Below are 22,421 nucleotides of genomic sequence, written 5' to 3'. Positions count from 1 at the left end.
TGTTCTGAAGTGATGCAGACTCTCCGAGAGAGAAAAAAAATAATTTGTAGGAGAAAGGAAACCCACTGGAGCTATCAGAAAGACAATATAATACAAAGCAAAAAAAAAAAAAAACAAACCTGTTTCCTGAGGCTTGGGAGTTTACTAATACTTGATTGGTTTATGTACATGTCTTTTTCTTCCTCTTCCTCTTTCCCACACTTTTTCCCAAGGCCTTTTGGAATGCTGGATCTTATGCAGAGGTATATAGCCCCCCAGAACTGCTGTCTCCATCTCGTGCAGACCCAAATAACCTGAGCTTCTCTGAACTGTCTCTTCCAAAAGCTTCATCTGAAGACTGCAAGGACCTGAGAATCACCCATTTCACTGCTAGATGGCTCTGATTGCGAGTTAGCCTCATTATTGAACTCATTTTTCATTTTAATTAGGTTAGGCTTACCTTGTAGCATGTGTTTCTTGTTTTGCCCCTTCCTGATAGATCAAATCACATTGGGAATGGGAGACTTGTTCTGCCATTTTAAGATATTGGTGAGGTTCTTCTCACAAGCAGCTCTAAGGATTGCTGTAGTCACTGGAAGCCATCCACTGACCTTAGGCTCAGCTGCAGCTCAAATTAGCCAAGTCTATTTTTCTTAATTAGTCCCTAAACTACAAGCTTTTGGAGGCTGAGAAAAGTATGTTGGGAAAGTGTTGTTAAATTCTTGCTTTGTTCCCAAACTCCTTTCTAGGCATCTGCTGCCGAGCAGCCACAGAATAAGTAACACTAACAAATCCCATTACATCCAATGCAGGACCTAGGTGCGATGCTCTGGATTGCCAACTCCTGAATTATCATCCAGAACAGTCTCCTTGTGTGCCTGCTGAAAAAGCCTGGAGGTTGCTGAACATCCTCTTTTCCTTTTTATTTAGCCATGAATTTACCTCAGTGCCTGGAGTTGCTTCTTTATGCGTGTCCAAAATTGTCACAATCTGAGCAGAAGAGCAGAAGGGAAAATAAGTCTGGCTTCCTCCTCAGCCTGAGGGCTTTCAAATCCTGCCTCCAAGCTAACCACCTGCCTGGGCAGTCGGTGCTTTCCCTGGTGTGCAGGGAAGGGCGCTGTGTAACACGACGCTAGCCTGAGGTCTGCAGTGGGTTCTCTGTGTCTGGTCTTGGAAATAGGCTGGGAGGTGGCAGAGGTTTGTGCCCTTGAATCTCACGTACAAGTTCCTGAGTGCACTGCAACAAGGTCAGTGCAGCCTTTCCTCGGGAGTCCTGGGGCTCCTGGCTTGGAGGAGGAGCTGGGCTTCGGCACATTCCCCTGGGATTTCTGAGATAAGGCATCTCCCTCTTTTTGGGAGAGCTCCCTTGCTCCTAGCTATGGTAGTTATTTTTAGAAAAAAAAGGTCACACAATATCTTCCTGCCTTCCTGCACCTTTAGGGGAAATGAGCTTTTATTGATTCTTGGGAGAGAGACCCAAATCCAGAGCAGGGGTCTGGGCTGCATGTTCAGTTTGGAACACAGTGCCAGGCTGCAGCTTCTATCAAGGCTTCTGAACGTTAATGTTATATTATTGTTATGATTGCTCCTGCTTCTACATGCATGGTGGAATGCCTTGCTGAGTCAAATGCATGGGGTACAGGAGGCAGAATTTAAAAAAATAAGGCCTGGATTCTGTTACAGGGACCCGTTGCTTACAAAGTAGGTACACTAAGTCATTGCTTAGGTATCTGTTTTATTTCTGATCCAAAATGACTGTGGTCTCACAGTCTTCTACAGGTCGAGTGCAAGTATTAAATAGGAGGAGTAGACCAGCAGAATAAAATCCTGGTGTTCTGATTCTCCTCACAGCTACATTAATAAAGGCTGCAAGAAATGCAGAGGAGCTCTGCAAAGTTTATTGTACTACTGAAACAGCAATGTAGCGACAGATTCATGTCTGTATCTGTAAGACTGCATAGAATTGAGTAGAGGTGACTCTTACAATAGGAAAATTATTTTCCCCTATCTTATAAAATGGACAGCATAAACTGTGAGTTAAGAGCCCATCAGAGGTGGTGTGTGCAGCTTGACAGGTGCCAGGCTTACAGTTACAGCCCCCAAAGAGAAATGGTAGAGCAAAAAGTGCATCAGGAGAGATGTGGCTGCTTCTTCCTTCGGGTTAGGAGAGTTGAAGCAGTCTGCAGTGCTTAACCTATGAGCATGCTGCTTTTAATTTTCCGTTTTTATTAACATGAATTATTAACATCATGAATATTAACATGAAACCTTTCTCAATTTCATTTTTTATTAAAAAATGAAGGGTTAAGCTGGTACAGGCATGGAAGAAAGCACCACTGAAAGCTGCTTGGAGATAACGGTGTGGAGCAGGAGGGAGCTAGGGGTGCGGATTGGGAAATGTTGTAATAGTGTAGGTACCTCAGCATTGGGATATGAAAGCTTATTTTAATATTTAATAAAATTTTAATTTTGCTCTTTTTTTTTTAAGCAAAGCAGTGATTAGAAAATCTTACTAGAAAACGTAAGTTCTCAAATTCTGATCCACTGGAACGTGTGATGGCCCGCAGAGCTTTCGTAATGCAGTGCAGTATGCTGTCTGGTCACATTATGTAGGTCCTCCTTGCTTCCCACAAGTTTGGCATTAAAAGAAACTCACAAAATGAATTAAACATGTTCCAAATACTACTTCTTTGTGCAAGCTTTTGCCTGAATGCTGTATGGCAGATAGACTAATCGGGAGCAAGAAGGGACAGCTTTCCCCAGCATCACAGAATGAGTGAGGCAGGCCCCAAGATCGCCTTCCAAAGCGTTACAAAATGCATATAAATGGATTGTCTTTCCTCGTCTTTCCATATGTTGCATACTGAATTATTGTGTCCTTCATGTGTATTTTGTGACGTAGCACCTCTGGGTTATTGATTGGATTGATTAGTAGCAAATCAGAGCAAGCAGCAATATTTACTGACAATTTCTGTCCCTTGGATGGGGGAGGCAGGCTTGCAGAGCCTGGTCTTCAGCCATGCGAGTGTCTCGTACTGGTGCAGCTCAAAGAGCTCAGTGGGTACATTTGTCTGTGATAGGAGCAAGTGTTTGCCCTCAGTTAATTAAATGGCAGCTTTTTTAAAATGTACATGTGTACTTCCCAGGGCTTTTCCCCTTTTTCTGAATGCACACACCAGTTCTATTTCTAGGCAGAACCACAGAGCTCTTTTGCTTTAGAAATATCAGAAGGTAAGACAGTCTTCTGCGTGATTTCAAGGATTTCCCAGTTCCAGTTGGACTGGGCACTTCCAAGAATGAGGGTTGGTATTTTTGTGTGCATGTGTCTGTGTGGTTAATTTTTTGTGGTGACAAGAAAACTCTTTTTCTGTAAGAAAACTCTTTTTCTCTAAGAAAACTGATTTTTGTAAGGTCCACCATTAGGAGTTACAGGAAAGGCTCTTGTTTGATTTTGCTGTAAAGAGTTCAGTCGATTCTAATGCTTTCCAAATTGGCTTTCCCTTTCCTAATCTGTTCTGTTTAGAAGCTGTGGGTTATAATATATGAGTGTGTTTTTACTCCTGAATAAATTAACAGGAGTTTTGCCAGCAGGCATGATCTAATGTGATTTTTTTTTTTAATTAATAAAGAAATGGGATATGTAACACATAATGGGTTGCACACTGAGCGACACTAGATTAACTAAGAATTGAAGAACTGTGTGTCCTGCTGATGGTGGACAAAATCAAAGATGTTGACAGATTCACTCAGTCCATCACAAACAAAAAAGACCTTGAGGTTGTTTGACTAGGAGAACCAAAAATGCAGCACACAGATACCAGCAAACAATAGTCCTGGATTTTATTTCTTAAAAAATATGGTGTGCAATATAATAGAAGTCCATTATTATAAGTCTTTGTATCTTTATATATATCTGTAGATAATATGTAATTTTGTGTGGCCAGGAAGTAGGTTGGCAAATGTATATACAACAAGCAATGTGGATTTATAGACTGCCTGCTAAAGGTTTACATTTATCCTTAATTTACTTTGTGGGTCCTATCGAGTCCTTCCTAAGAGCACTAAAAATGGTTGTCGCACATTTTACAGTACATTTGAAAAGTGGTGTAATGTGATTTGTGCCTGAATTTGTATTTCAGAGGGGAATTCAAGTTATTACTATTTCCTCCTATTAAAATCATCAGGTCCTGAATATGCTCAGCTGCAAACCAGGACTGTCTAACAGTCTTTTACTCAGGACTTGTAAGGAATCAATATAGTTCCCATCAGTACAGTAAATTACTTACTGAACCACTTCCAGTAATCACAATGCACAATTTCTCATTAACCCCTTCTCTGTGTAAAAACAATATTGTCTTAGAATAATGTTATTTTGGAATATATCTGTAAATCACTAGACTCCAGAGTAATTAATTCAAAATTTCATAACTACGGCTGCTACACATAAGGGTGTGTGGTGGTCCCACACAGTTAAAGTATACAATTAAATACTGTCTTGAAAATGTGTGGATAAATCAAGGAGCAAGAATTGCTTCCTTTATTTACGGGAGGAGTTGAGAGTCAGGAGACTCTCGCTTCTGGAGAGGGATTTTTGTCTTTAGCATGATCTTTCAAGATACCTGGACTGTTTTGAGCTCCTTGGCTGGAAGAAAGTATCCACCAGGGAGAGAACAAGGGTATTTTTAAAATGCAGTCTCCAAAATGAATATTCAAGATCTATGCTCTGTTAATTCACTGTCTTTTAGTATTTTTGCCTGACTTCACTGTTAGGCAGGCTTGCTGTTTTCTTTCGATAGCATAAATCCAGCAGTGTTGTGACTGGGCAGATGAGCATGCTGGAGCCTGTGTAGCAGGGCGTAGCGTAGGAGCCCTAAAGGCAGCGGTGGCTGGGCAGAAGCAGCTGGAGGTAGGTAGCTGGGAGAGGTCATTGGGAAGAGCTGGAGAAAAACAGAGTGCCAGAAAGACATCTCCTAGGTTGGTGCGTTTTCAGAAACCATTGTTGAGCAGGAGTTAAGGTCAAAGGACTGTGTCAGAATTAAGAGAATAGAAAATGTCAGCGTTATTTGATGGAATATGGAGGGAATTGGGAAAGGCAGTGCTAAGGTGAGAGGAAGTTATGCCAAACTAAGTCGTCTGAGTTAAATAGCTTCACAGATATATTGCTGACCACTTAATAGCTTTGTCAGAAACAGGCAAATTTAGAAACAAAGTAATGTCTTGGTTGTTGCTAATTTTGTGTTTGAAAATGCAGCTGGGTTAAAGGTTGTGTTAAGTTACTTCTATTTCATATCCTGTTCATGTTTGCGTTTCAGAAGTGTGGAGGAAGGGCGAAAAGGTGCAAGAGTACTGTGGCCTGAGAGGGGTTTTATGGAAATAAACTGGTTTTATTGTAGATTTATTGGCAGCAGTAACAACAGTCATCACTTCCTCTTGTCAGAACTATAAACAGACATGATGTGAAGACAAAGGATGCAGATAATAATCAGAAAATGTCTTTGTTTACACGGCTGCTTTTTTGAGTTTGATCAGACATTAATTGACCGGTAGGACACTGTTTTCTTTGAGAAAATTTACTGTAGATCTGGCCTCATCCAGATCCAGCAAATAGTGAAAGAGAAGGAGCCAGAAAATCATCTTATTTCTCTTTGATGATGTTAACAAATAGAGGCGTATCCAAAGCTGATTTGGTACATGAGCAAATGCCTTCCTGTGCTTTCCCGTGCCTTCCACTGGAGCCGAACTGGAGTCATGGGCCTCTCCCATTCCTGTCACTAACCAGGAAGTAATTCCTACAGCTTCATGAAAGTTTGCTGCATTTGTTAACAGGATGAGAAAGCACAAGAATGCTGCCTCTGATGTTGGAGAACTTCCTCAGTTGGAGATCTCTGATATTCATCAAGGTTAAATAGTCGTCTTTGCTCCTTCTGGCCCCTATCATGAGAAACTATTGTTCCCTCTGCTGTATTTCCGTACCAGTATCCCTTGTGTCTCCTATCTGTCTAAGTTGGTCCCCAGTTGAGAGTTGTTCATTGTGTCAGAAGTATCAGGCAGCTTCCAATAGCAGTTTTGGGAGCTAATTTTCCTTCGCCTAGGCTGGCAGCTGCCATTATTCTAGAACATAGATCAATAAAGCTTTTGCTGCTATGGTGACTCTGATGAAAAATGAATCAATTTTTACTTTTGAAGCAAGGGAGTCTCCCCTGATTAGTGAGATATTAGATAGCTGAAGTGAAGCAAAGAGGGTGGTAGTGCAAGCTGCAGTTTACCAAGCGTCTACACTGATCTTAGGGGCTGAAATGATTCGTAAGACGAGCCAGATCTAACTGCTTTTGCAAGAAAAGCTACAGATTTGCCACAAGGCATTGATGACAAAGTGACTGATGTGTCTGATTGACTAGTGATGAGACTGGTGTGAGAAGGAGAGACGTGCTTTCAAATTCTCATGTGGAAAGCAGAAAATCTAGGACTGTAGCAGATCTGATGGGTTATCAAGAACACTGTCATGAAGTCATATCAAGTTTGCTCAGAGAATTGGATTTCTGGTTTGTGCTGCTTCTTTTACAGGGTGTTTCTGAACCTAGCATCCTCAGTTGTATTCATATGCATTTGTTCTCTTTTCAACTTAGTTCCTTAGTTTAATAGTTCTTCTCTTTGCCCAATGTTCTTCTCCCTCCCTCCCATCATCATGAGGCCATTTTCATTTTGTAGGTGACTTCTTTTTCTCGCCTCTTCTCATAGTTTCACCATTCCTCACTGTGAAGTCATAGCCTCTCTCTCTGCCTATTCTTGTTTGAATTCTTCTTTCATGAGTATATGATGAGAACTTTGTACTTGTGTCTCATCAGCACCTGAACAATGATATTAGTGTCTGTATCTCTGTTATGGAAATTTCTTACTCAGTAAGTCCTAGGAGGCTTGTTTTTAAGCACTGAAGTGAAGAGAAGCCAACAATCAGGCTATATAAGCAAAAGGAAAGCTATGGTCAGAGTATTTCAAGTAGAAAAACCCAGTGAACTAGAATTATGAATATGTTTGTGGCACTAAAGAGGTAAATACAAAAGAAACATATTTGAAATTGTTCTACCCCAAAACTAAAGAAGCCCTTTATTATCAATTAAGTAAGAATATTCTAGTGTATCAACAACAATTTAAAATGGTGTTTGCAGCATTTAAGTATAGACTTGAAAAAGTTTTCCTCTTGCATAATTTAGGGGCTTAGTGAATACCATGTTCCTGTTTTTCTAGGTTTGTCAGCTAGATCCATCCAGAAATGTGATCAAAAGACATATGACTGAATTTTACAAATCATGGAAGCAACAGATAAGCTGAATGTTGAACAGTTGACCAAATACTGCAGTGCAAGAACTAGAGTGCAGCTGAAGCAATTAGTAAGAAATCAATATAAAACAGACAAAAATGGGCAGTGAGCTTCTGGAATTTGCTACCCCAGGAGGCTGCAGAGACGGACAGTATCAGGAAGATCAAAAAGACACAGTTATGGACACCAGGACAATAAGTATGTGCTAAAAATGCTGTACTTTCTAACAACCCTAGTATAACAGTTCTGGATGCTGGCATGATACAAAGAAAATCACTTCAGAAAGTAGCCCGCTCAATAGCTAGCTCTCTCCTGCTGCCAGTCTGAATACAGGGCTGGGTGAGCTGTTGGTCTGGCATTAGGGCATTTTTTAAGGTCCTTGTGTTCTCCATCCTGTTCTTTCTTTCCTAGATTCTGTGCCCCATGGTAAGTAAACTGAATATCTTTTCTTGTTATTCAGGTATACTCATCATGTTGTACTCAGGAGACAAGATCACCTTTCTTGGCTATATTTCACACACATCATTTGTTCCCACTAGTGGTTTATAATTTTAATCAACTTTAAATTAGTCATTGTCTTCTTCAGAGTTTTGTGTAAGACTTAATATCTTAATAACTATTTGCTCTCACTTACTGGTATTTCTTCATTTCTTTCTACACGTATAAGTAGTCCTTTTTACCTACGCATTCACCTCCATTACAAGTGTACTTTCAAGGCTTCTCGCATGGTGTCCCTCTTGATGTCTGTGAACTGGCAGCTGGTGCAGCTTCACAGACTCTGGGAGAAGAGCAGTAGGCTATACCAGTGCAGGGAGGTACAAGCATTTCTCATTAGGTACAGCGGACCGTGCCGCATTCCTTGCTCTAGGGCCAATGCCAACCTCATTGGACCGATGCTTATACTCATATTAATGTTCTGTGGCATGCAATGTTTATCCCTCCATTCAAATTTTCATCTAATCCCGGCTTGATCAAATAAGATCTGCAGCAGCTAAGTCATATTAGGAAAAATTAGGCCATCAATCCATTATTAAGCTGGAAAGTATTTTGTATTCTGTCTCTGCCCTCGAGGTGTCTCAGAACATTCCATGGCTGATCTGTCCTGAGTATGAGAGGGCTGGGGTTTAGGTGCTAAAAGATGCATACAGATACTGAGGGAGTTGTGGGGTTTTTTTAAAGCATCACAGCGTAGCTGTTGTTAGATCATCTAGTCAAACCTCCAACTCAAGGCAGGTTCAACTACAGCAAGTTGCTCAGGACCGTGTTAGTCAGGTTTTAAATATTTCTGAAAACAGAGACTCCACAACCTCTCTGGACAACTGGTTTCAGTGTTCAATAACCCTTACAGTGTTCTTAGCACCGAATGATAACTCTTTCAGATATGTACAGTACAGGAAGCAAGACAGCGGAGCATCCAAATTCATCAGCTGATTGTCAGGACCATGTCCTTACCTTATATCTTTTCAAAGTCATGACTTAGTACCAGAATAAGAAATTATTCCAGTTCTGACTTGGATGTTCTTATTCTGAGAGGGAAGAAAGTATGGGGAGGATTGAATTTTCTTAGTTCAGGTCATTTACTGCATTCTTAAAATGCCACATTTGGATATTTGCCTTCTTGCTTCATCACTGCCTCAACATGTCGCATTGGGTTTGGTGCAGGAAAGAGTTAATTTAAGATGACTTGTAAAAGCTGCTGCAGATAGTATGAGTCAAAGACAATTTTTTCCAATGGCATTGTGCTTTGAGTCAAAGCCGCAGAGGAACTGGCGTGCCAGGAGTTGAAAAGAGACATCTCTGTTTTGTGCACACTCAACTTCCAAAGGCAGTGACTGGGGTAGAAAACCCATTTGAATATGAAATAAAGAGTTGCCCGGAGGAAGTAAAGTGTAATGACTGTGTCCATGGCCAAAAAGAGGTGGAGGTCACTGGATCAGATGCATGGCCTCTCTCTGTCCTTTCACATTACTGTTGGTGACTCCCTGCCCTAAGATGACATGCGTGTTGGCACTCTTTAAACTGATGACTTTTTTTTTTTTTTTTGCTTTCGGTTGCTAGATTGACATTGCAGACCATACTCTTGGACTGCTGTACATCCTTTGTAAATTGCTTTAAGATGTTTTAGTGTGATAAGATGATATAAAAATTGAAGTCATTATTACTATCTGTATCACCAGGGGAATTGGACAGCTGGCATTGATCTGTAAGAGACTGATTTCCGTATTTTGTTATTACATTAACCCATAGAATTTTTCTTGTTTATGGTTTCAAAGAAATTTTTCCTGATGAAAAGGTCATCCTCTGTAGCATGTAGTGCTTGCCCTTCTGCAAGGAAGGGCAGAAAATGTATGAACCCTGTCATTTTTTATCTTATCCAGAACATCATGCTTTGTTAATAGTAATATCCCAGTATTTCCATTGCCTCCTATCAAGATCCCACTAACTGCTTCACAGAACCGCTTGTGAGTGAAATCTAGCAGTTAGTGAAGGGCATACTGCTAACTGCTTGGTTTGGGGCGAATATTATGCAGCTCTTTAAATTCTTGGCAGTTATCTTAATTTTTAAAATTAAAATAATCTAAAAATTCTGTACTCATTGCTGTTTTGTAAGTAAAGAGATTGAATAAGGGCCTTATCTTGCTATGTTGAGTAATACTTTACGACGAGCTAAATTGTACCATTCATCCAAAAGCCACAGTAATGGTAGCACAGAGGCTGCTGTGTTGCAAAGGGAGGAACTTGCTTGTCACTATCTTCTGGTTTCAGAATGAAGCCTGAGAAATCGAAGAAGGGGATTTTTAGTAATGAAAAGCACTCACAGTCAGAACTGGAGGAGGTAAAAAAGTTTAGTGTGGTTAAAAGAGTGAAAGAAACAACATGCCATTTTCTGAGGTCGTATCAACGCAGCTCCGGTGTGCTTTGCCAGCGTTGGCCAGAGCACCTTTGGATAGCAAATACAGATACAAGGAGTCAAGGGTCAGCAGAGAGTCGCAGGACACTCCTCCCTGTACCTAGCTCATAAAATGAGTGAAGACCAGAGAAAGTTAAGTCTTGTTTTTCTTCTTCAGGTAAAGCCCTACTTGATGCTTTGGTTTTCTGCTTGGTCCAAATAACTTCTTTAGCGTTGGCTCAGCCAGCGTGCTACGTTCCTCCTGTTTGCTTATAACATGGCAATGCCCAAAAGATGGAGTCAGAGTTCCACTAGCAGAATCTAGGGAGTGTGGATTGTTTGATTTTTTTAGCGTCTCCAAGCTGTGTGGGACCACATTACCCTAATGGAAAAGTTAAGTCATGAACTGGGAGTGATCACCTGCAAGACCATAGACTCCTTATGGTTGTCAAATGTTTTTTTTATAGTTGAGAAAAGTTCTTTTTCAGGGATAATTTAGATATAACTGATTGTGCAAAGGGAGATCTCTGACTCTTTTTTCTACTGTGCTGTGATAGGTTATTGTTGAGAGGGATTTGGAAGCCTAGACCACAAAGTGCAGGTCCCTCCTGAGAAACGGTGCTATTACACTATAAACAAGTCTGAATTGCAACAATATTCATCCTCAGTATATCTTAAATTGATTAAATTGGTCCAATTCACTTTCACTAGTGGTTTCTTAACAGTAATTTAGATGCTTGAAAATAGATGAGGGTCTATTTAGGCACCTGGATCAACTGTAGACTTATGGGGGATATCCTATCTTGGGAGAACTGCTGGCACTTAAGAACAGCAATTGGTTGTCTAAAACAGCAGAAGATACCTGTTCTGCATGCCTAAATGTCTCATAAAGCATCAAAACAATACAGAAAATCAAAAGAAAAGAGAGGAGTGGAACAATAGATCTCTGACAGTCAGGAAGTACCTAACTGAGGAAACAAGAACCACTCAGACTGAGGTATTTCAGGGCTGAGAATTTTTGCTGTAGCAAATTAGGTTGTCAGAGTGAGAATATTGCATTAATGGAAATCCTTGGGTGATTTTTCTTTTTGACTTTTTCATCCAGGCCGTGCTTTGTTGAGACTTACTGACAAAAAGCTTGAACGAATGGGCATTGCCCAGGAAAGCCTGCGACAGCACATTCTGCAGCAAGTCCTTCAGCTGAAGGTGAGAGAAGAAGTCCGAAACCTCCAGCTGCTTACACAAGGTATGAAAAATAATTTTTATGTGGACAGTTATTGAGATCAGGTAGAAGAAGTTTGCCTGAGGGCATAAAGGTGACTCGACATTCTCCCGCAAGAAATGATGCGTGAAAATGTCTCATAGATTCCACATGCCTTCCAGGTTGGGAACAAAAGGTAAAATAATCCATAAATAAATAGAGATGTTCAGCTGCCTGCTTTGCATGATGAATAGACTCCATCTTCACCTTAATGGTAGTCTTACTTAACTGTCTGCTTACTAAGATGAAAATAATTACGTATAAAGGGGACAAGTAGTGAACATGCTGTCTTTACAGACATTGTATATTTTGCATTAATTGTTTACTTTCAGTGTTAGATAAAAGAGTAATCTCTGTAACCTGTTTTATAGTAAGAGCTGTCAGTGGAAAATTACCTGTTAGACTCTGTTTTTTTGCAGATGGCTGATTCCTTTTTCATGTTGGAGTAATTTTATTGACTTGAACAGTGTTGCTTCTAATTTATGGTACTAAGAAAATGCAAAACTGGGCTCAATATGGAAATCTTTATTAGAAGACAGGGAAGAAGGAGTAACAAAAAAGCTCATACATATTTTCCAAATGAGGTTAAGATGTTTTATGATGACTGGTGTTATTAGCTCTCTATTACGACTTTTTAACAGCTGTGGTAACATGGAAGAAAAGCAATCATTGTGTTAGTAGTGTAAAGTAATATTTAGACATCCTCTACTATATAGCTGCAATACTTTTTCAGTGTTAAAAGTTGTCTGGTAGTCCAGTGAGATAGCATAAACCGCATACTGCTGTTGTGTTTTGGTTCAGTGCCCGTAATATGTCACATCATGTGAAAAAAATAGAGTTCTTCAGTACATGCAGTGTATTTTTAACAAGATGTCCTTCAGACATGACATTATGTTCCTGATTAAGCCTTGCTCACTGTGTTTGGGGAAAAACTCTCTGATTAGTTGGGTAAGCTGCATTTTATCTGAAAGAGCCAATGTCTAAACTGAATTGTTCCTTCAGGTTTGGTGTTACGTGGATTGTGGTGAGGAGCTTTAGGGCTCCTTCGTTTAGCCATAACCTGTGGATATGATCTCACCTCATCTCATCTCATGTCATGTCAAAGGCAGTGCATGCTGAAGCACCAGTATATTCCCCAGATGTTTAGAACTCTTCCTTTTCCCTTCAACCATTCATCCTTTCATCCATTATTCCTATGTCCTTTTCTTCAGTGTCGGCTGAGTTTTCTCTTCCCCTACATCTGGAGTGGTACGTGAGAGGTTGTCAAACTGCAAAGTTCTGGTCACCAACCGTCATTGTTTTAGGCCCGCTTACGGAAATTGGGATTTTATTGATATGGGACGGTGAAGACCCACTAGCTATACCTGTATTTGGCATTGAGGACTATGTGTTTCCAGGCTTCTCCTCTATTGTTTCTCTCTGGTTTCCGTCTGGACACATCAAGTGGTATGTGAATCATGATAAGTCAGATGGTGGCAACTGCCATTTCGAGGAATTCAGGGCAGCATCCTTTGAGATTTATTCCTTGCCCATGCAACTGAGGATACAATTTTGGACTTTGGTAAGAGGATGATTAAGTACATGCTGGACTATGAAGGCTTGTGATAGATGTATGGATGTATGTTTAATGTAGTCTCTCTCTGACACATAGACAGAACATTGTTATTTAATCTGATCATGTAAAGGCATCACATGCTTTATGAAAGCCAGTACAAGCTTCCAAAAACTGGTGGTCTGCAGCTCCTGCTGTCTTCCCCTGCAATGGCACTGGCCATTGCACTGCACTTCAGCTCCACTCCAGCCTTCTTAAATAGAGCTGGAGTTACAGGGCAGCACAAGAGTCCCTAAAACATTCCCCTGTGCAGCAGAGCTGTGTTAATTGTATGACCTGAGAGTGGAGGAGACAGTGAGTGACAGGATGACAGCAGTATTCCTGTCCCTTATCACCTCATTTACACCGCAGTGGAGTGTGTGTCTGTTGAAAGTGCTTGTTTGCAAGTACTAAGATTAAGATACAATTTCTCAACTGCAGTGCAGTCTGTAAGGCTGTGTGTATGTCAGTCGTTCCCTGAAACAGGTTCTGTCCCCTTGTCCAGTTTCTTCAAAGTGTGTCCACACACATTCTTATTACGGTTTATACATTCCTAATCCAGGTTGTTACTGGAATAGCTTTCTGTAACTGCTTTTCTGTTTTGGTGAACATTTGGAGAACTTTTTTTCTCTCAAAAGTAACACATTTGCATGCCAGCATTTTCTGCCTTTTGGAAATTCCACTTGAAAAATGCAGGTCATAGTGTAGCTATTGCTACTCTGAGCTTTGCTATCTTCCAAAATGTCCTCCAAAAAGAGGCGGGGGGGAAGCCCTCTGTCTCTGGAGCAGTGCACAGCTCAGGAGATGGTTAGGTGAAAGAAGCTGTTAAAACCCCTTTCTGAATTAATTTAGCACACCAGCTGGGCTGCAAGCAATGAGGTCCTAATTCAGAGCCCATTGATGTCAGCGAAAAGACTTCCACTGACTTCAAACCCCAACTGAAGCTGGAGCGAACAGGAAAAGTTTTTAAAAAGCATTATGTAATACTTATCAGATATTTTATGTTCTGTTGTCCTCGGAGAAAGTTAACCTCTTTTTAAAAACTCAATGGAGAGCTAGCATTCTTTTCTACCCGTTTCAGAAAAATGCTTAAAACTATTTCATTCTTCTTCAGGCAGGACACACCATCCAGTCTGTTCTGGGAATTTTTCAAGCCAGAATAGTATGTGATTGTGTAATTCAAGGTTTGTCTTGAGTTTAGGAAGACTTTTCTTTGGAGTAAGAACTGTCTAATTGAGGCTATTATCAGCAGAAACACTATTCCAACCTCCACTAGGATAGAAGGGCACAGGCCCAACTACTGATGTGTGCTTTTTTTTTCCACAGACTTAGTGATGTTGAGGAACTAATTTGACAAAATATCTCCCAGTGTCTCCTGGAGAGAGCTGCACACTGTTGGAAACACCATTATTGTACTGTTACCACTGTAAGCCTGAGTTGAAAGATCATTTTTCAAAAAAAGCCTTACATAACTACACAGAGAAGAAGTTATTTTGAGATTTTTCAATGTGAGTCCTGCTTTTGGCTAGCATAGAAGAGACTATCCTCAAAGTGGCAGAACAGTGCTATGTGTGATTCTGAGCAAGTTATCCATAGGCAGCAATCTGCTAATAGGGCTGAGCTTAAGAAGCATTTTTGGATTTGGATTAAATTATACCTGCATTTAAGATGACGTTAGGCCCCCTCCTAAGCTCCTCTGTGAGTTTCATGTAGGGCAAAGTGCTACTTGAATATACTGCCAAGCCACAGAATGTGCCAAATTTTCTTAAAAGAAAAATTTCTCCTGCTAGCAAAATGTGTTAGAATAACGCTTTATGCTTCATTGAAAACCATCACAGCTGTTCATACCTGTTGAAATTATTTCTTCAGTAAATTTTCTGTTCATCTTTACACTGGTGCTCAGCTACTGAAGAACATACATGCTCAATGGTAACCGCAATAAGATGAATATTTTTCTTTCCTTCAGTTTCCACAATTGTCCCATTCAAAGGCAGTTATAGTACCCTAACACTGTGTTCTGCCACGAAGGGAAGTAGAGAGCCTTCAAAGATGCATCTCATCTTCTGAGGAAAGATGAAGTAAGAGCCATATATTCTAGTGATGGATCTTTCACTGGGTTTTACAGGAGCCTTGTAACAGAAACATTGCCTTCAGGGTCCATGTAGTGAGTAAACCTGGACCAAGAAACCGCCCCAACTGAAACGCACTATAAGGATTTCTACAGCACTATCAGCCTCTTAATAGTAAAGTAAAGGCAAACTTGATCAAAATTTGAGCTGTTTGGCACTGAGCCCTCTCAGGCTGTCAGAAACATGATGCTAATTCCTGTTCACCTTATCTGCTTCTTCCTTGTGAATGTTGAGGGTGGCAGGAACCTGAGCACTGCCATTCCGGCTTGCATCACCCCGTGTGAGGAGATGCGTTGTCATTTTCCAGAATCGAAGCCTTGAAGTACTAAACTCGCTCCCATCTTCTGAACTCCTGCATATGAAGATCTTCCCTGCTGTGGTGGCTCCAGTACGCAGCATGAATGACTGGGAGTTATACACCTGTTAAAAAGGGACTTGAGTGGACAGAAAATGACAACATGCGACCTTGCAAAGTGCAGAGCTGGAAGGTCATTTGGAGTTAAGAGAACACAATTGCAGCTTGCTGTCCCCCTGCTGTGGAGACTTTATGGATGCAGTGGTATCTGAACTGCCATTGCCTACTGTCTTTCATGGCCATTGAAGAAGCGTTGCTTTAGATCAGCACATTTCTTTGTCGACACTGTAAAGAAGTCAGAAGAACCAAAGTTTGTGATAGAAGGTCATCCTGTTACACTTCCAGGATGTATTGTTTTCTTTCCTGGGTTCTTTCTGGGCTCAAGGTTTTGGTACCCAAGGAATCACAAGTTCCTTCCGCCAGAAGTACTCTTGTTCTTGTCTGTAAAAAACAGCAGATGTTGTCTCTGTGAGCACTCCAGGTAGGCAGTGTGTTTGCCATTCCAGGCAGCTGGCGGGGGAAGCGTGTAACACTTGAGGAATCTTGGTTTCATGTCCCTGTGGTGGTGTTCAGAGGCATGCGGCATTTGAAATCTTGACTGTCCTCTTACCAGGCACCTGTTTCTTTTGTTTTCATTATCTTGACCTCACCTTTTTGTTTTCCCTAACCCTGAAGCTTCCAGCTAGTCAGGAAGTGCCTTTTCTTCTTACAGCACAAATGACTATGCAAATGTTTATCGCATATGCTGCAAACATGGCATCTATCCGAGGCACAGAAAAAAACACTTACTATTTCTAAAGAGCTCCAGTAAACTTAATTCCCAGCTGATTTCCTTTGCCCTGTGCTCCCATTATGCTCCAAAATCTCTGAGAGACCTTAGGGAACACTAAGTAGTATGAACCCAAAAGTAGTAGTTTATCCCTTATCATAGCATCAAAATTATGTTCTAGCACTCAACATGCTAAATTGCCTGATTATAGGTAAAGAAACCTTAACCTTCTTCTCAACGTGAGTTTATTTTCACTCCTTTCCATTATGTGTCTTTTTTTTCTCTACCACTGTAGGAATAATAGCGTTTATACTTAACACTGCTCCTCCAGGACTGTAAAACAACTTTGCTACCATCCATTAGAGTACAAAAGAGCAGTCTTTTTGTATTTTTCCCACTCCCGGTCAAGGGCATTTTCAGCACTTACAGAGGACGTAGGCACCGGAGTCAGAAGCCGTGGTTGTTCCTGAGAGGTTTTTCAGACTTTAGGCACTGTTAAGACTTCTGAAAATCAATTTTTTCAGGTTACAAGTATGCACCGAGGGGTTCTCTGTAGTTTTCATTTGTTTTAGCTAAAGCAGAATATCGTATGTGGAGTGCATATCTTAGCGCAGATAAAATGTTTAAAATACATGCATCAGTGACGATAAATATCAAAATCCATCTATGGTATCAGTTATTTGAATTTCATGTGGCTGAAGAATATACTTCGCAGTGCAATCAATGGTCCCTGCCAGACCATTGAATTACTATGGTTCTGTTAGTTACCTTTTAGCTGTTGCTGGGATGCTAATACATATTCATATCAAATAGCTGAGTGCTTCAGCTGACAGGTAAAATCAGTTCCAATACACTGGACAATACATTGCAGTGCGCTCTGGATGGGTTTAGCACAGAATTGTCCTTCAGTGTGCGTAGGACATTAGTTTGGAGTATGAGTAAGGAAACATATATGCAACTATGATATTTGTATTGATGAACTTCTGCTGCAAGATTTTAGCTGTATAGTACTACAATGTACTTGCATTTTTATGTGTTTCTATAAATAATATTGCAACTCAGTCTACTGGGAATGTAGTATTAGCTGTTTTGTATGATTGCAAGGACATGATTGCAGTAGTCTGGTTTTCTAATTATTTTATTAATGTTGATTTTTTTCATTTTTGCTTTTCAAATTTCTAAGAAGTCAGTCTACTGGAAAATTTGGTCTGGAAAGTTTAGTCCTTCTGAGCTAATGCATACCCAAAACTGTCTCACATGTTTGATGAATAGATATTACATATATATATATATATACATACACACACATACGTATATGTATGTATTTCCTCACTCATGTGTAAATTGGAAAGAGAAAAAACGGTTTTGCTCAAGGCTTAAGAAAAATAATTAAAATATTGCTGTTTGTGCTGCAGCCAGTCATGAAAGACTTTTAACTAAATAGGAAAGTTTTGAGCAGTCAGAGGCTGTGATTTAACAACAGCTGTTTGTGATCAGTGCCAGTAGAAATCACTTGTTTTCACCCAGCCGAAAAGAACAGGCTGGTAAAAGGGATTCCAGGAATAGGTACAGTCTTTCACACAGTTTAAATAAATCAAATCTACATATTGTAAGATGGTGCCATTTACAATGTAACATATTTGCCATTTCTAATGAGATTTTTCCAGAAATGAGCCATAGAATAAAATTAGAGTTGATAGTTTTTTTATAAAAGAACTAAGGAAATCAGAGCCCTAGCTGTATCTCCAGCCCCTTAGAAAGCACATAGAAATTTTCACTGCTGGGCTTCTGGTTCAAAACCTGACTGTCTTCAGCAACTGACACCTTTATGGTCAAACTGAGTGGATTGCATTGGAAATAAGAAGATAAGAAATGTCATTCTCAGTTGGATCCAGTATCCCTCTGTTCCGGTACTCTGCCTCTGACAGTAGCAGATGCTGTTTAGGCAGAGCCCAGAACCCCGGCTCCTCTCTCTGGTCCCGTCCCCTTTGGCTCCCCAGCATCCAGAACTGCTGCATTAGGAACAGTACTTCCCTGCCTAATTCTTTTAGTGTTCACTGAGTATCTGTCTCAGTCATGAAACAAATTGTTTACTACAAGTTTTCTTACAAACTAGAATATAGTCACTGGCAGCCTCAGTGGTCCCGAAAGCGCTAAAGCCTAACTTGGCATGCCTTCAGTTGGGTACCTTCTGCCTCTCACAGAGGCTCTAAGTAATCCTACTAATCCTGTCCTGCTAGCGCAGTAGTAGCGACACCTCCTCTGTATTTCAGGTACACCAGCCACACCTCAGACACATCAGATGAATTGTGCCTGTTGCTCTCCATTGATTATCACAGGAGCTCAGGATGCCTGCCAGATGTGTTTGTCTACACGGTAAACAACTAAACCTAGATGAGATCAATTCCCACTCGCTATGCCTAAGTGCAAACTCCTACGCTGAAAAAAGTTAGTCTGAAAGCTGGATGAATTGCCCTCTTCACTCAGATGAGTTTTGGTAACACCATCTTTCTGATTTTATGAAACTGGTGTTGCTGACGCCTGCATGAAATGTGTTCTGTTTGTAAAGTGTTTCACCATACTGGCACTTGTAACAAACATGAAAGGCACTTCAAGCATTTTTGAAAATGTAAAATAAAGTTTTCCTGTTTTGAATCCCTGAAGGTGAATGTTGCCAAATATTTCAAAAGCATTTTTCTTCCTGTTGTTATGGCCTGTGCAATAAAGATTTATAATTACTGGAAAGATTCAAGGGAGACAGGAGAAAAACTCTCTCCTTTTGGTGCCTTTCTAAAGGTACATTTCTAAGTTGTGAAAAAAAAAAAACTTGTTTTATTTAAAAGCTTCTCTTTTTTCATTCACATTCTTTAAAAGCCTTTCTGTAATGTAATTTTAAAAATTAATGTGATTCTATTCAAATACAAGTTTACTCTTAATGACTTTTATGCTTCATATGACAGAGCACCTTCATTTATTTAGTTATACATAGACAGTCAGCAGTGTTATGAACTGTTTCTTTACTACTAAGCAATATGCAGATCTCTGGCATCTTCCACAAAGGAAAGGGTGGGTTTTTTCAGACTCTTTATTTGACATGATCATAAAGCACGGGTACTAGCCCAGTGTTTTATGACAGGCTCAAGTATGATTAATAATTTTAACTATGCTGGTTCCCACTTAAGATCAATATTATAGACTTTTTCCAGTCACTATTTGAATGGATTTTAATTGAAATTGATTCCCTATAAAGTAATAAATTGAAGTGTATTAACAGTGATCTTGTGGTCCTTGACATTAAGGAGTTCTGAGTTCTAACAAAATTCTGAACAGTTCTCAAAAAGTACCTGATCCTCCTCTATGCAGCCTAAGTACTCATAAAGCACTGAGGATATTTTTAAGTGCTAATTCCAACAGATGACAGCATAAATACAGCAGCCTTAATTTGCAACATGAATGTGAATGGAAATGTGGCAGGGAATTGCTGTTTTTTAAAAAAGTGTTTTTCTGTTTGCAGTTCAGTTGCAGCTGTATTGTGTGATTCTAAAATTGAAATCTATACTGTTATGCATAGTGTTACCTTCAAAGGTTTTGTCAGTAAACATACCTCCCAGTCACCTGACTTAATAAAAATTACCTGTACAAAGAAAGGTTACATTGAGAAAATCTGCAGTGAGTAGCTCTGTAAGCACTTCAGTGTTTTTCTGATGGTATCATGGTAAGGGCATTGAGTCAGTCTTGGAGTTTTTCTCAGTGTCAGCATGAGGAGTTGATTTTTAGGCGGCATGTACATGGCAAACCACACAGTTCTGAAGCTCCTCAACCAAGGTTTCATCCATGTTATGCTTATCCACATCATTGGAAAAGTAGTTGGCTTGTACGACAACTTCCCCCTGAAGACAACCTGATTAGAAAATAGCCAGACTCAGGAATATGCACATCATTTTATATCCGGGCAGCCTAGTATAAAATGTCAGGACTGTAACTTTGCATGCTCATTCAACTATACATGAGGGCCAGAGCTGTCGTCCTCAGGAGCTGTGGGTATAAGCATGTTAGAGACTTTTGTACATGAACAAAAAGACATGTCAAGGTTCCTCTTCAAGCTTGAGCGCAGTCTGAAGGCGTATACATTGACATGGACTTAGAGTTTTGAGACCTCTCCACTAGAAAGAGGATTCAGATCTTCCCAGTCAGTTCATCTGGAACACCCAGCTGCCATCAGCTGCCATGTGATGGTATGAGATGGAGTTGAAGCAACTCCAACACTGGGGCCTTGAAACAAGTAATTTTGTATATTCTTTTATTCTTTACTGAGACCAGTGGGGAGGCTTACTGGGTAATGTCAGCTGGCAGACTCTGAAGTTCAGTTCTTGAGTTTTTTGTGTTGAGAGACCACTGCTGTGTAGGACTTTCAGGAGCTGAGTTTTGAGAGAAAGACCTGAAAGAAAAAAAGGTCTTGCACAGCAAAAAGAGGAGATTTTTACTAACTGATTATGCTTTTGTTCGGGGAGCAGTAATGCAAAGCTCCTGTTGTTAAAATTTACTCTTCAAAGTCCTCTAAGCTGTATGGGTTTTGTTTTCTTTCCTCTTTGGCATGTGTCAGAGGTAAAGATGGTGAGGGAATGGTAATCACATTGCCTTCTTTCCTTAAAGTGTTAGATTGTTCCAGTCTTCTTGAGAAATAAGAGGAAAGCCTTCTTTCTTACGCTTTGTTTTTGTCTTTCATTCCTTTAAGAACTCCTGAGTAACTGAGGATTGTTTATTAAGGTTGAGCTGAGAGATTAATATCTTCTGCTCTAGTTTTCTTTTGCTGATTTTCCTTTAGCCTGAGTATTTAAAGGGCTGATTAGACTGCAGTTGTCTGGTGAGGAATTTCTTTAGCTTGTTCCAGAGAGTGTAGCTATGTGACACACTTTTCAGCCGTTCCTTGTGTTTTTCTGTCATAAGGTGCCAAGATGGTCCAGCTGTATTTAAAGAATCTGAGATGCCAGAAGGAGCAATCAGCACTGTCTTAGACAATGGACTGGCTTTTAAAAGTGTCAGGCAATTAAGCATGCAGATAAACTTTTGAAAATTCCCAACGCTGATCACTCCCATGGTGTCACAGCAGTTATAACTCTTCGTTCAAACTTTAGAGATTTTGAAGTAAACAAACTATATTTTAGGTGAAAGGGACAGGAAAGAGGAAGGGAGGGGCAGTCCTACCTCTAAAGCTCCACTGACGAATCAGTTGTCACCTGTGTAGTTTCTGAATGCGTCTTTCTCTAGACTCAAGAATTGCTTTAACGTGTCCAGCAGTGCAGCTGCCATCCATTCTGTTCCAGCTGTTGACTGTGACACTAACCACTGCTATTGTTGACTTTTGTAGATCTCTACTTAAACCTGGAGCATGGTTTTTTGAGGGTCATAGAAAAGCAGCCAGCCCTTACAGCCCATCAAGGTAACGAATGTCTTTTTGCTGGGATGTATCTTCATAAAATGAGACATCTATGAGCTTTTTTTTTTGTCTTTTTCTAGAAATGTTTCCTTTAGGTGTAGAGTTTTTTTCAGCTATGGTCGTGAAAACAGTGTTTCATTTTCTTCTATTCCTAATAAGTTATTTCCAAGTGAATTATTGTTGTTTACTGATATTTGTTTGCTGGAATTGTTTGTTGATAAATTTTATTTCTCTCTTCCTAAATATCAGCTACTGTGATAAGCACTAAAATGTGTGACCATTGCCTTGTCAGCAACTCATGTTTTCCTTTATTAAACTGTTACTGCCATTCTTGAGATCTCTTTGGTTCCCTCTAGTAATGGGAATGTCACTGTGGGAATTTTACTGTACTTCTACATGGCTTAGCTGATCACATGATAATTCTGGTATCAGAATATATATTTTACTGATTTCTTCAGTGTTTTCTCTTCATCCAGATGATCAGAACCCAGGGTATTTAGGTGAGGAATGGAAACAGATGCTGGGACCAGAAGAGAGGATCCTTTTATCAAGAATGTCTCTAGGAGTTAGGAGCACCTAAAGCCCGTGTCTTTCTTAAGTTTCTGCTGCTTATAATTAATTTGACTAGAGTATTTGGGAAAGTGTTTAGCAGATTTAAAACTTGATCACTACTCTTCACGCACACATTCTGT

General features: G+C 40.1%; 1 protein-coding gene across 6 annotated transcripts in view; it reads left to right on the top strand.

Moving 5' to 3' along the window:
- Positions 1–22,421, top strand: part of SAMD12 (sterile alpha motif domain containing 12) — a 178,359-nt gene that overhangs the window by 75,580 nt on the left and 80,358 nt on the right. For 4 of the 6 annotated variants that reach the window (XR_015257733.1, XM_086741199.1, XM_086741196.1 and 1 more), the window contains exons 4-5: positions 11,293–11,433; positions 21,661–21,732. Coding sequence is in view for 4 of the 6 variants with exons in the window: in XM_086741199.1 (XP_086597325.1) it covers positions 11,293–11,433; positions 21,661–21,732 (213 nt within the window). In the remaining 2 variants the exon portion in view is untranslated. The remainder of the gene's footprint in view (positions 1–11,292; positions 11,434–21,660; positions 21,733–22,421) is intronic. The other 2 variants (XR_015257734.1, XM_086741200.1) reach the window with 1 other exon arrangement.

This window comes from Chlamydotis macqueenii, chromosome 2 (assembly GCF_036417535.1).
Source record: "Chlamydotis macqueenii isolate bChlMac1 chromosome 2, bChlMac1.mat, whole genome shotgun sequence".
NCBI classification, from domain to species: domain Eukaryota; kingdom Metazoa; phylum Chordata; class Aves; order Otidiformes; family Otididae; genus Chlamydotis; species Chlamydotis macqueenii.
This window is presented reverse-complemented; position numbering and strand designations above follow the sequence as displayed.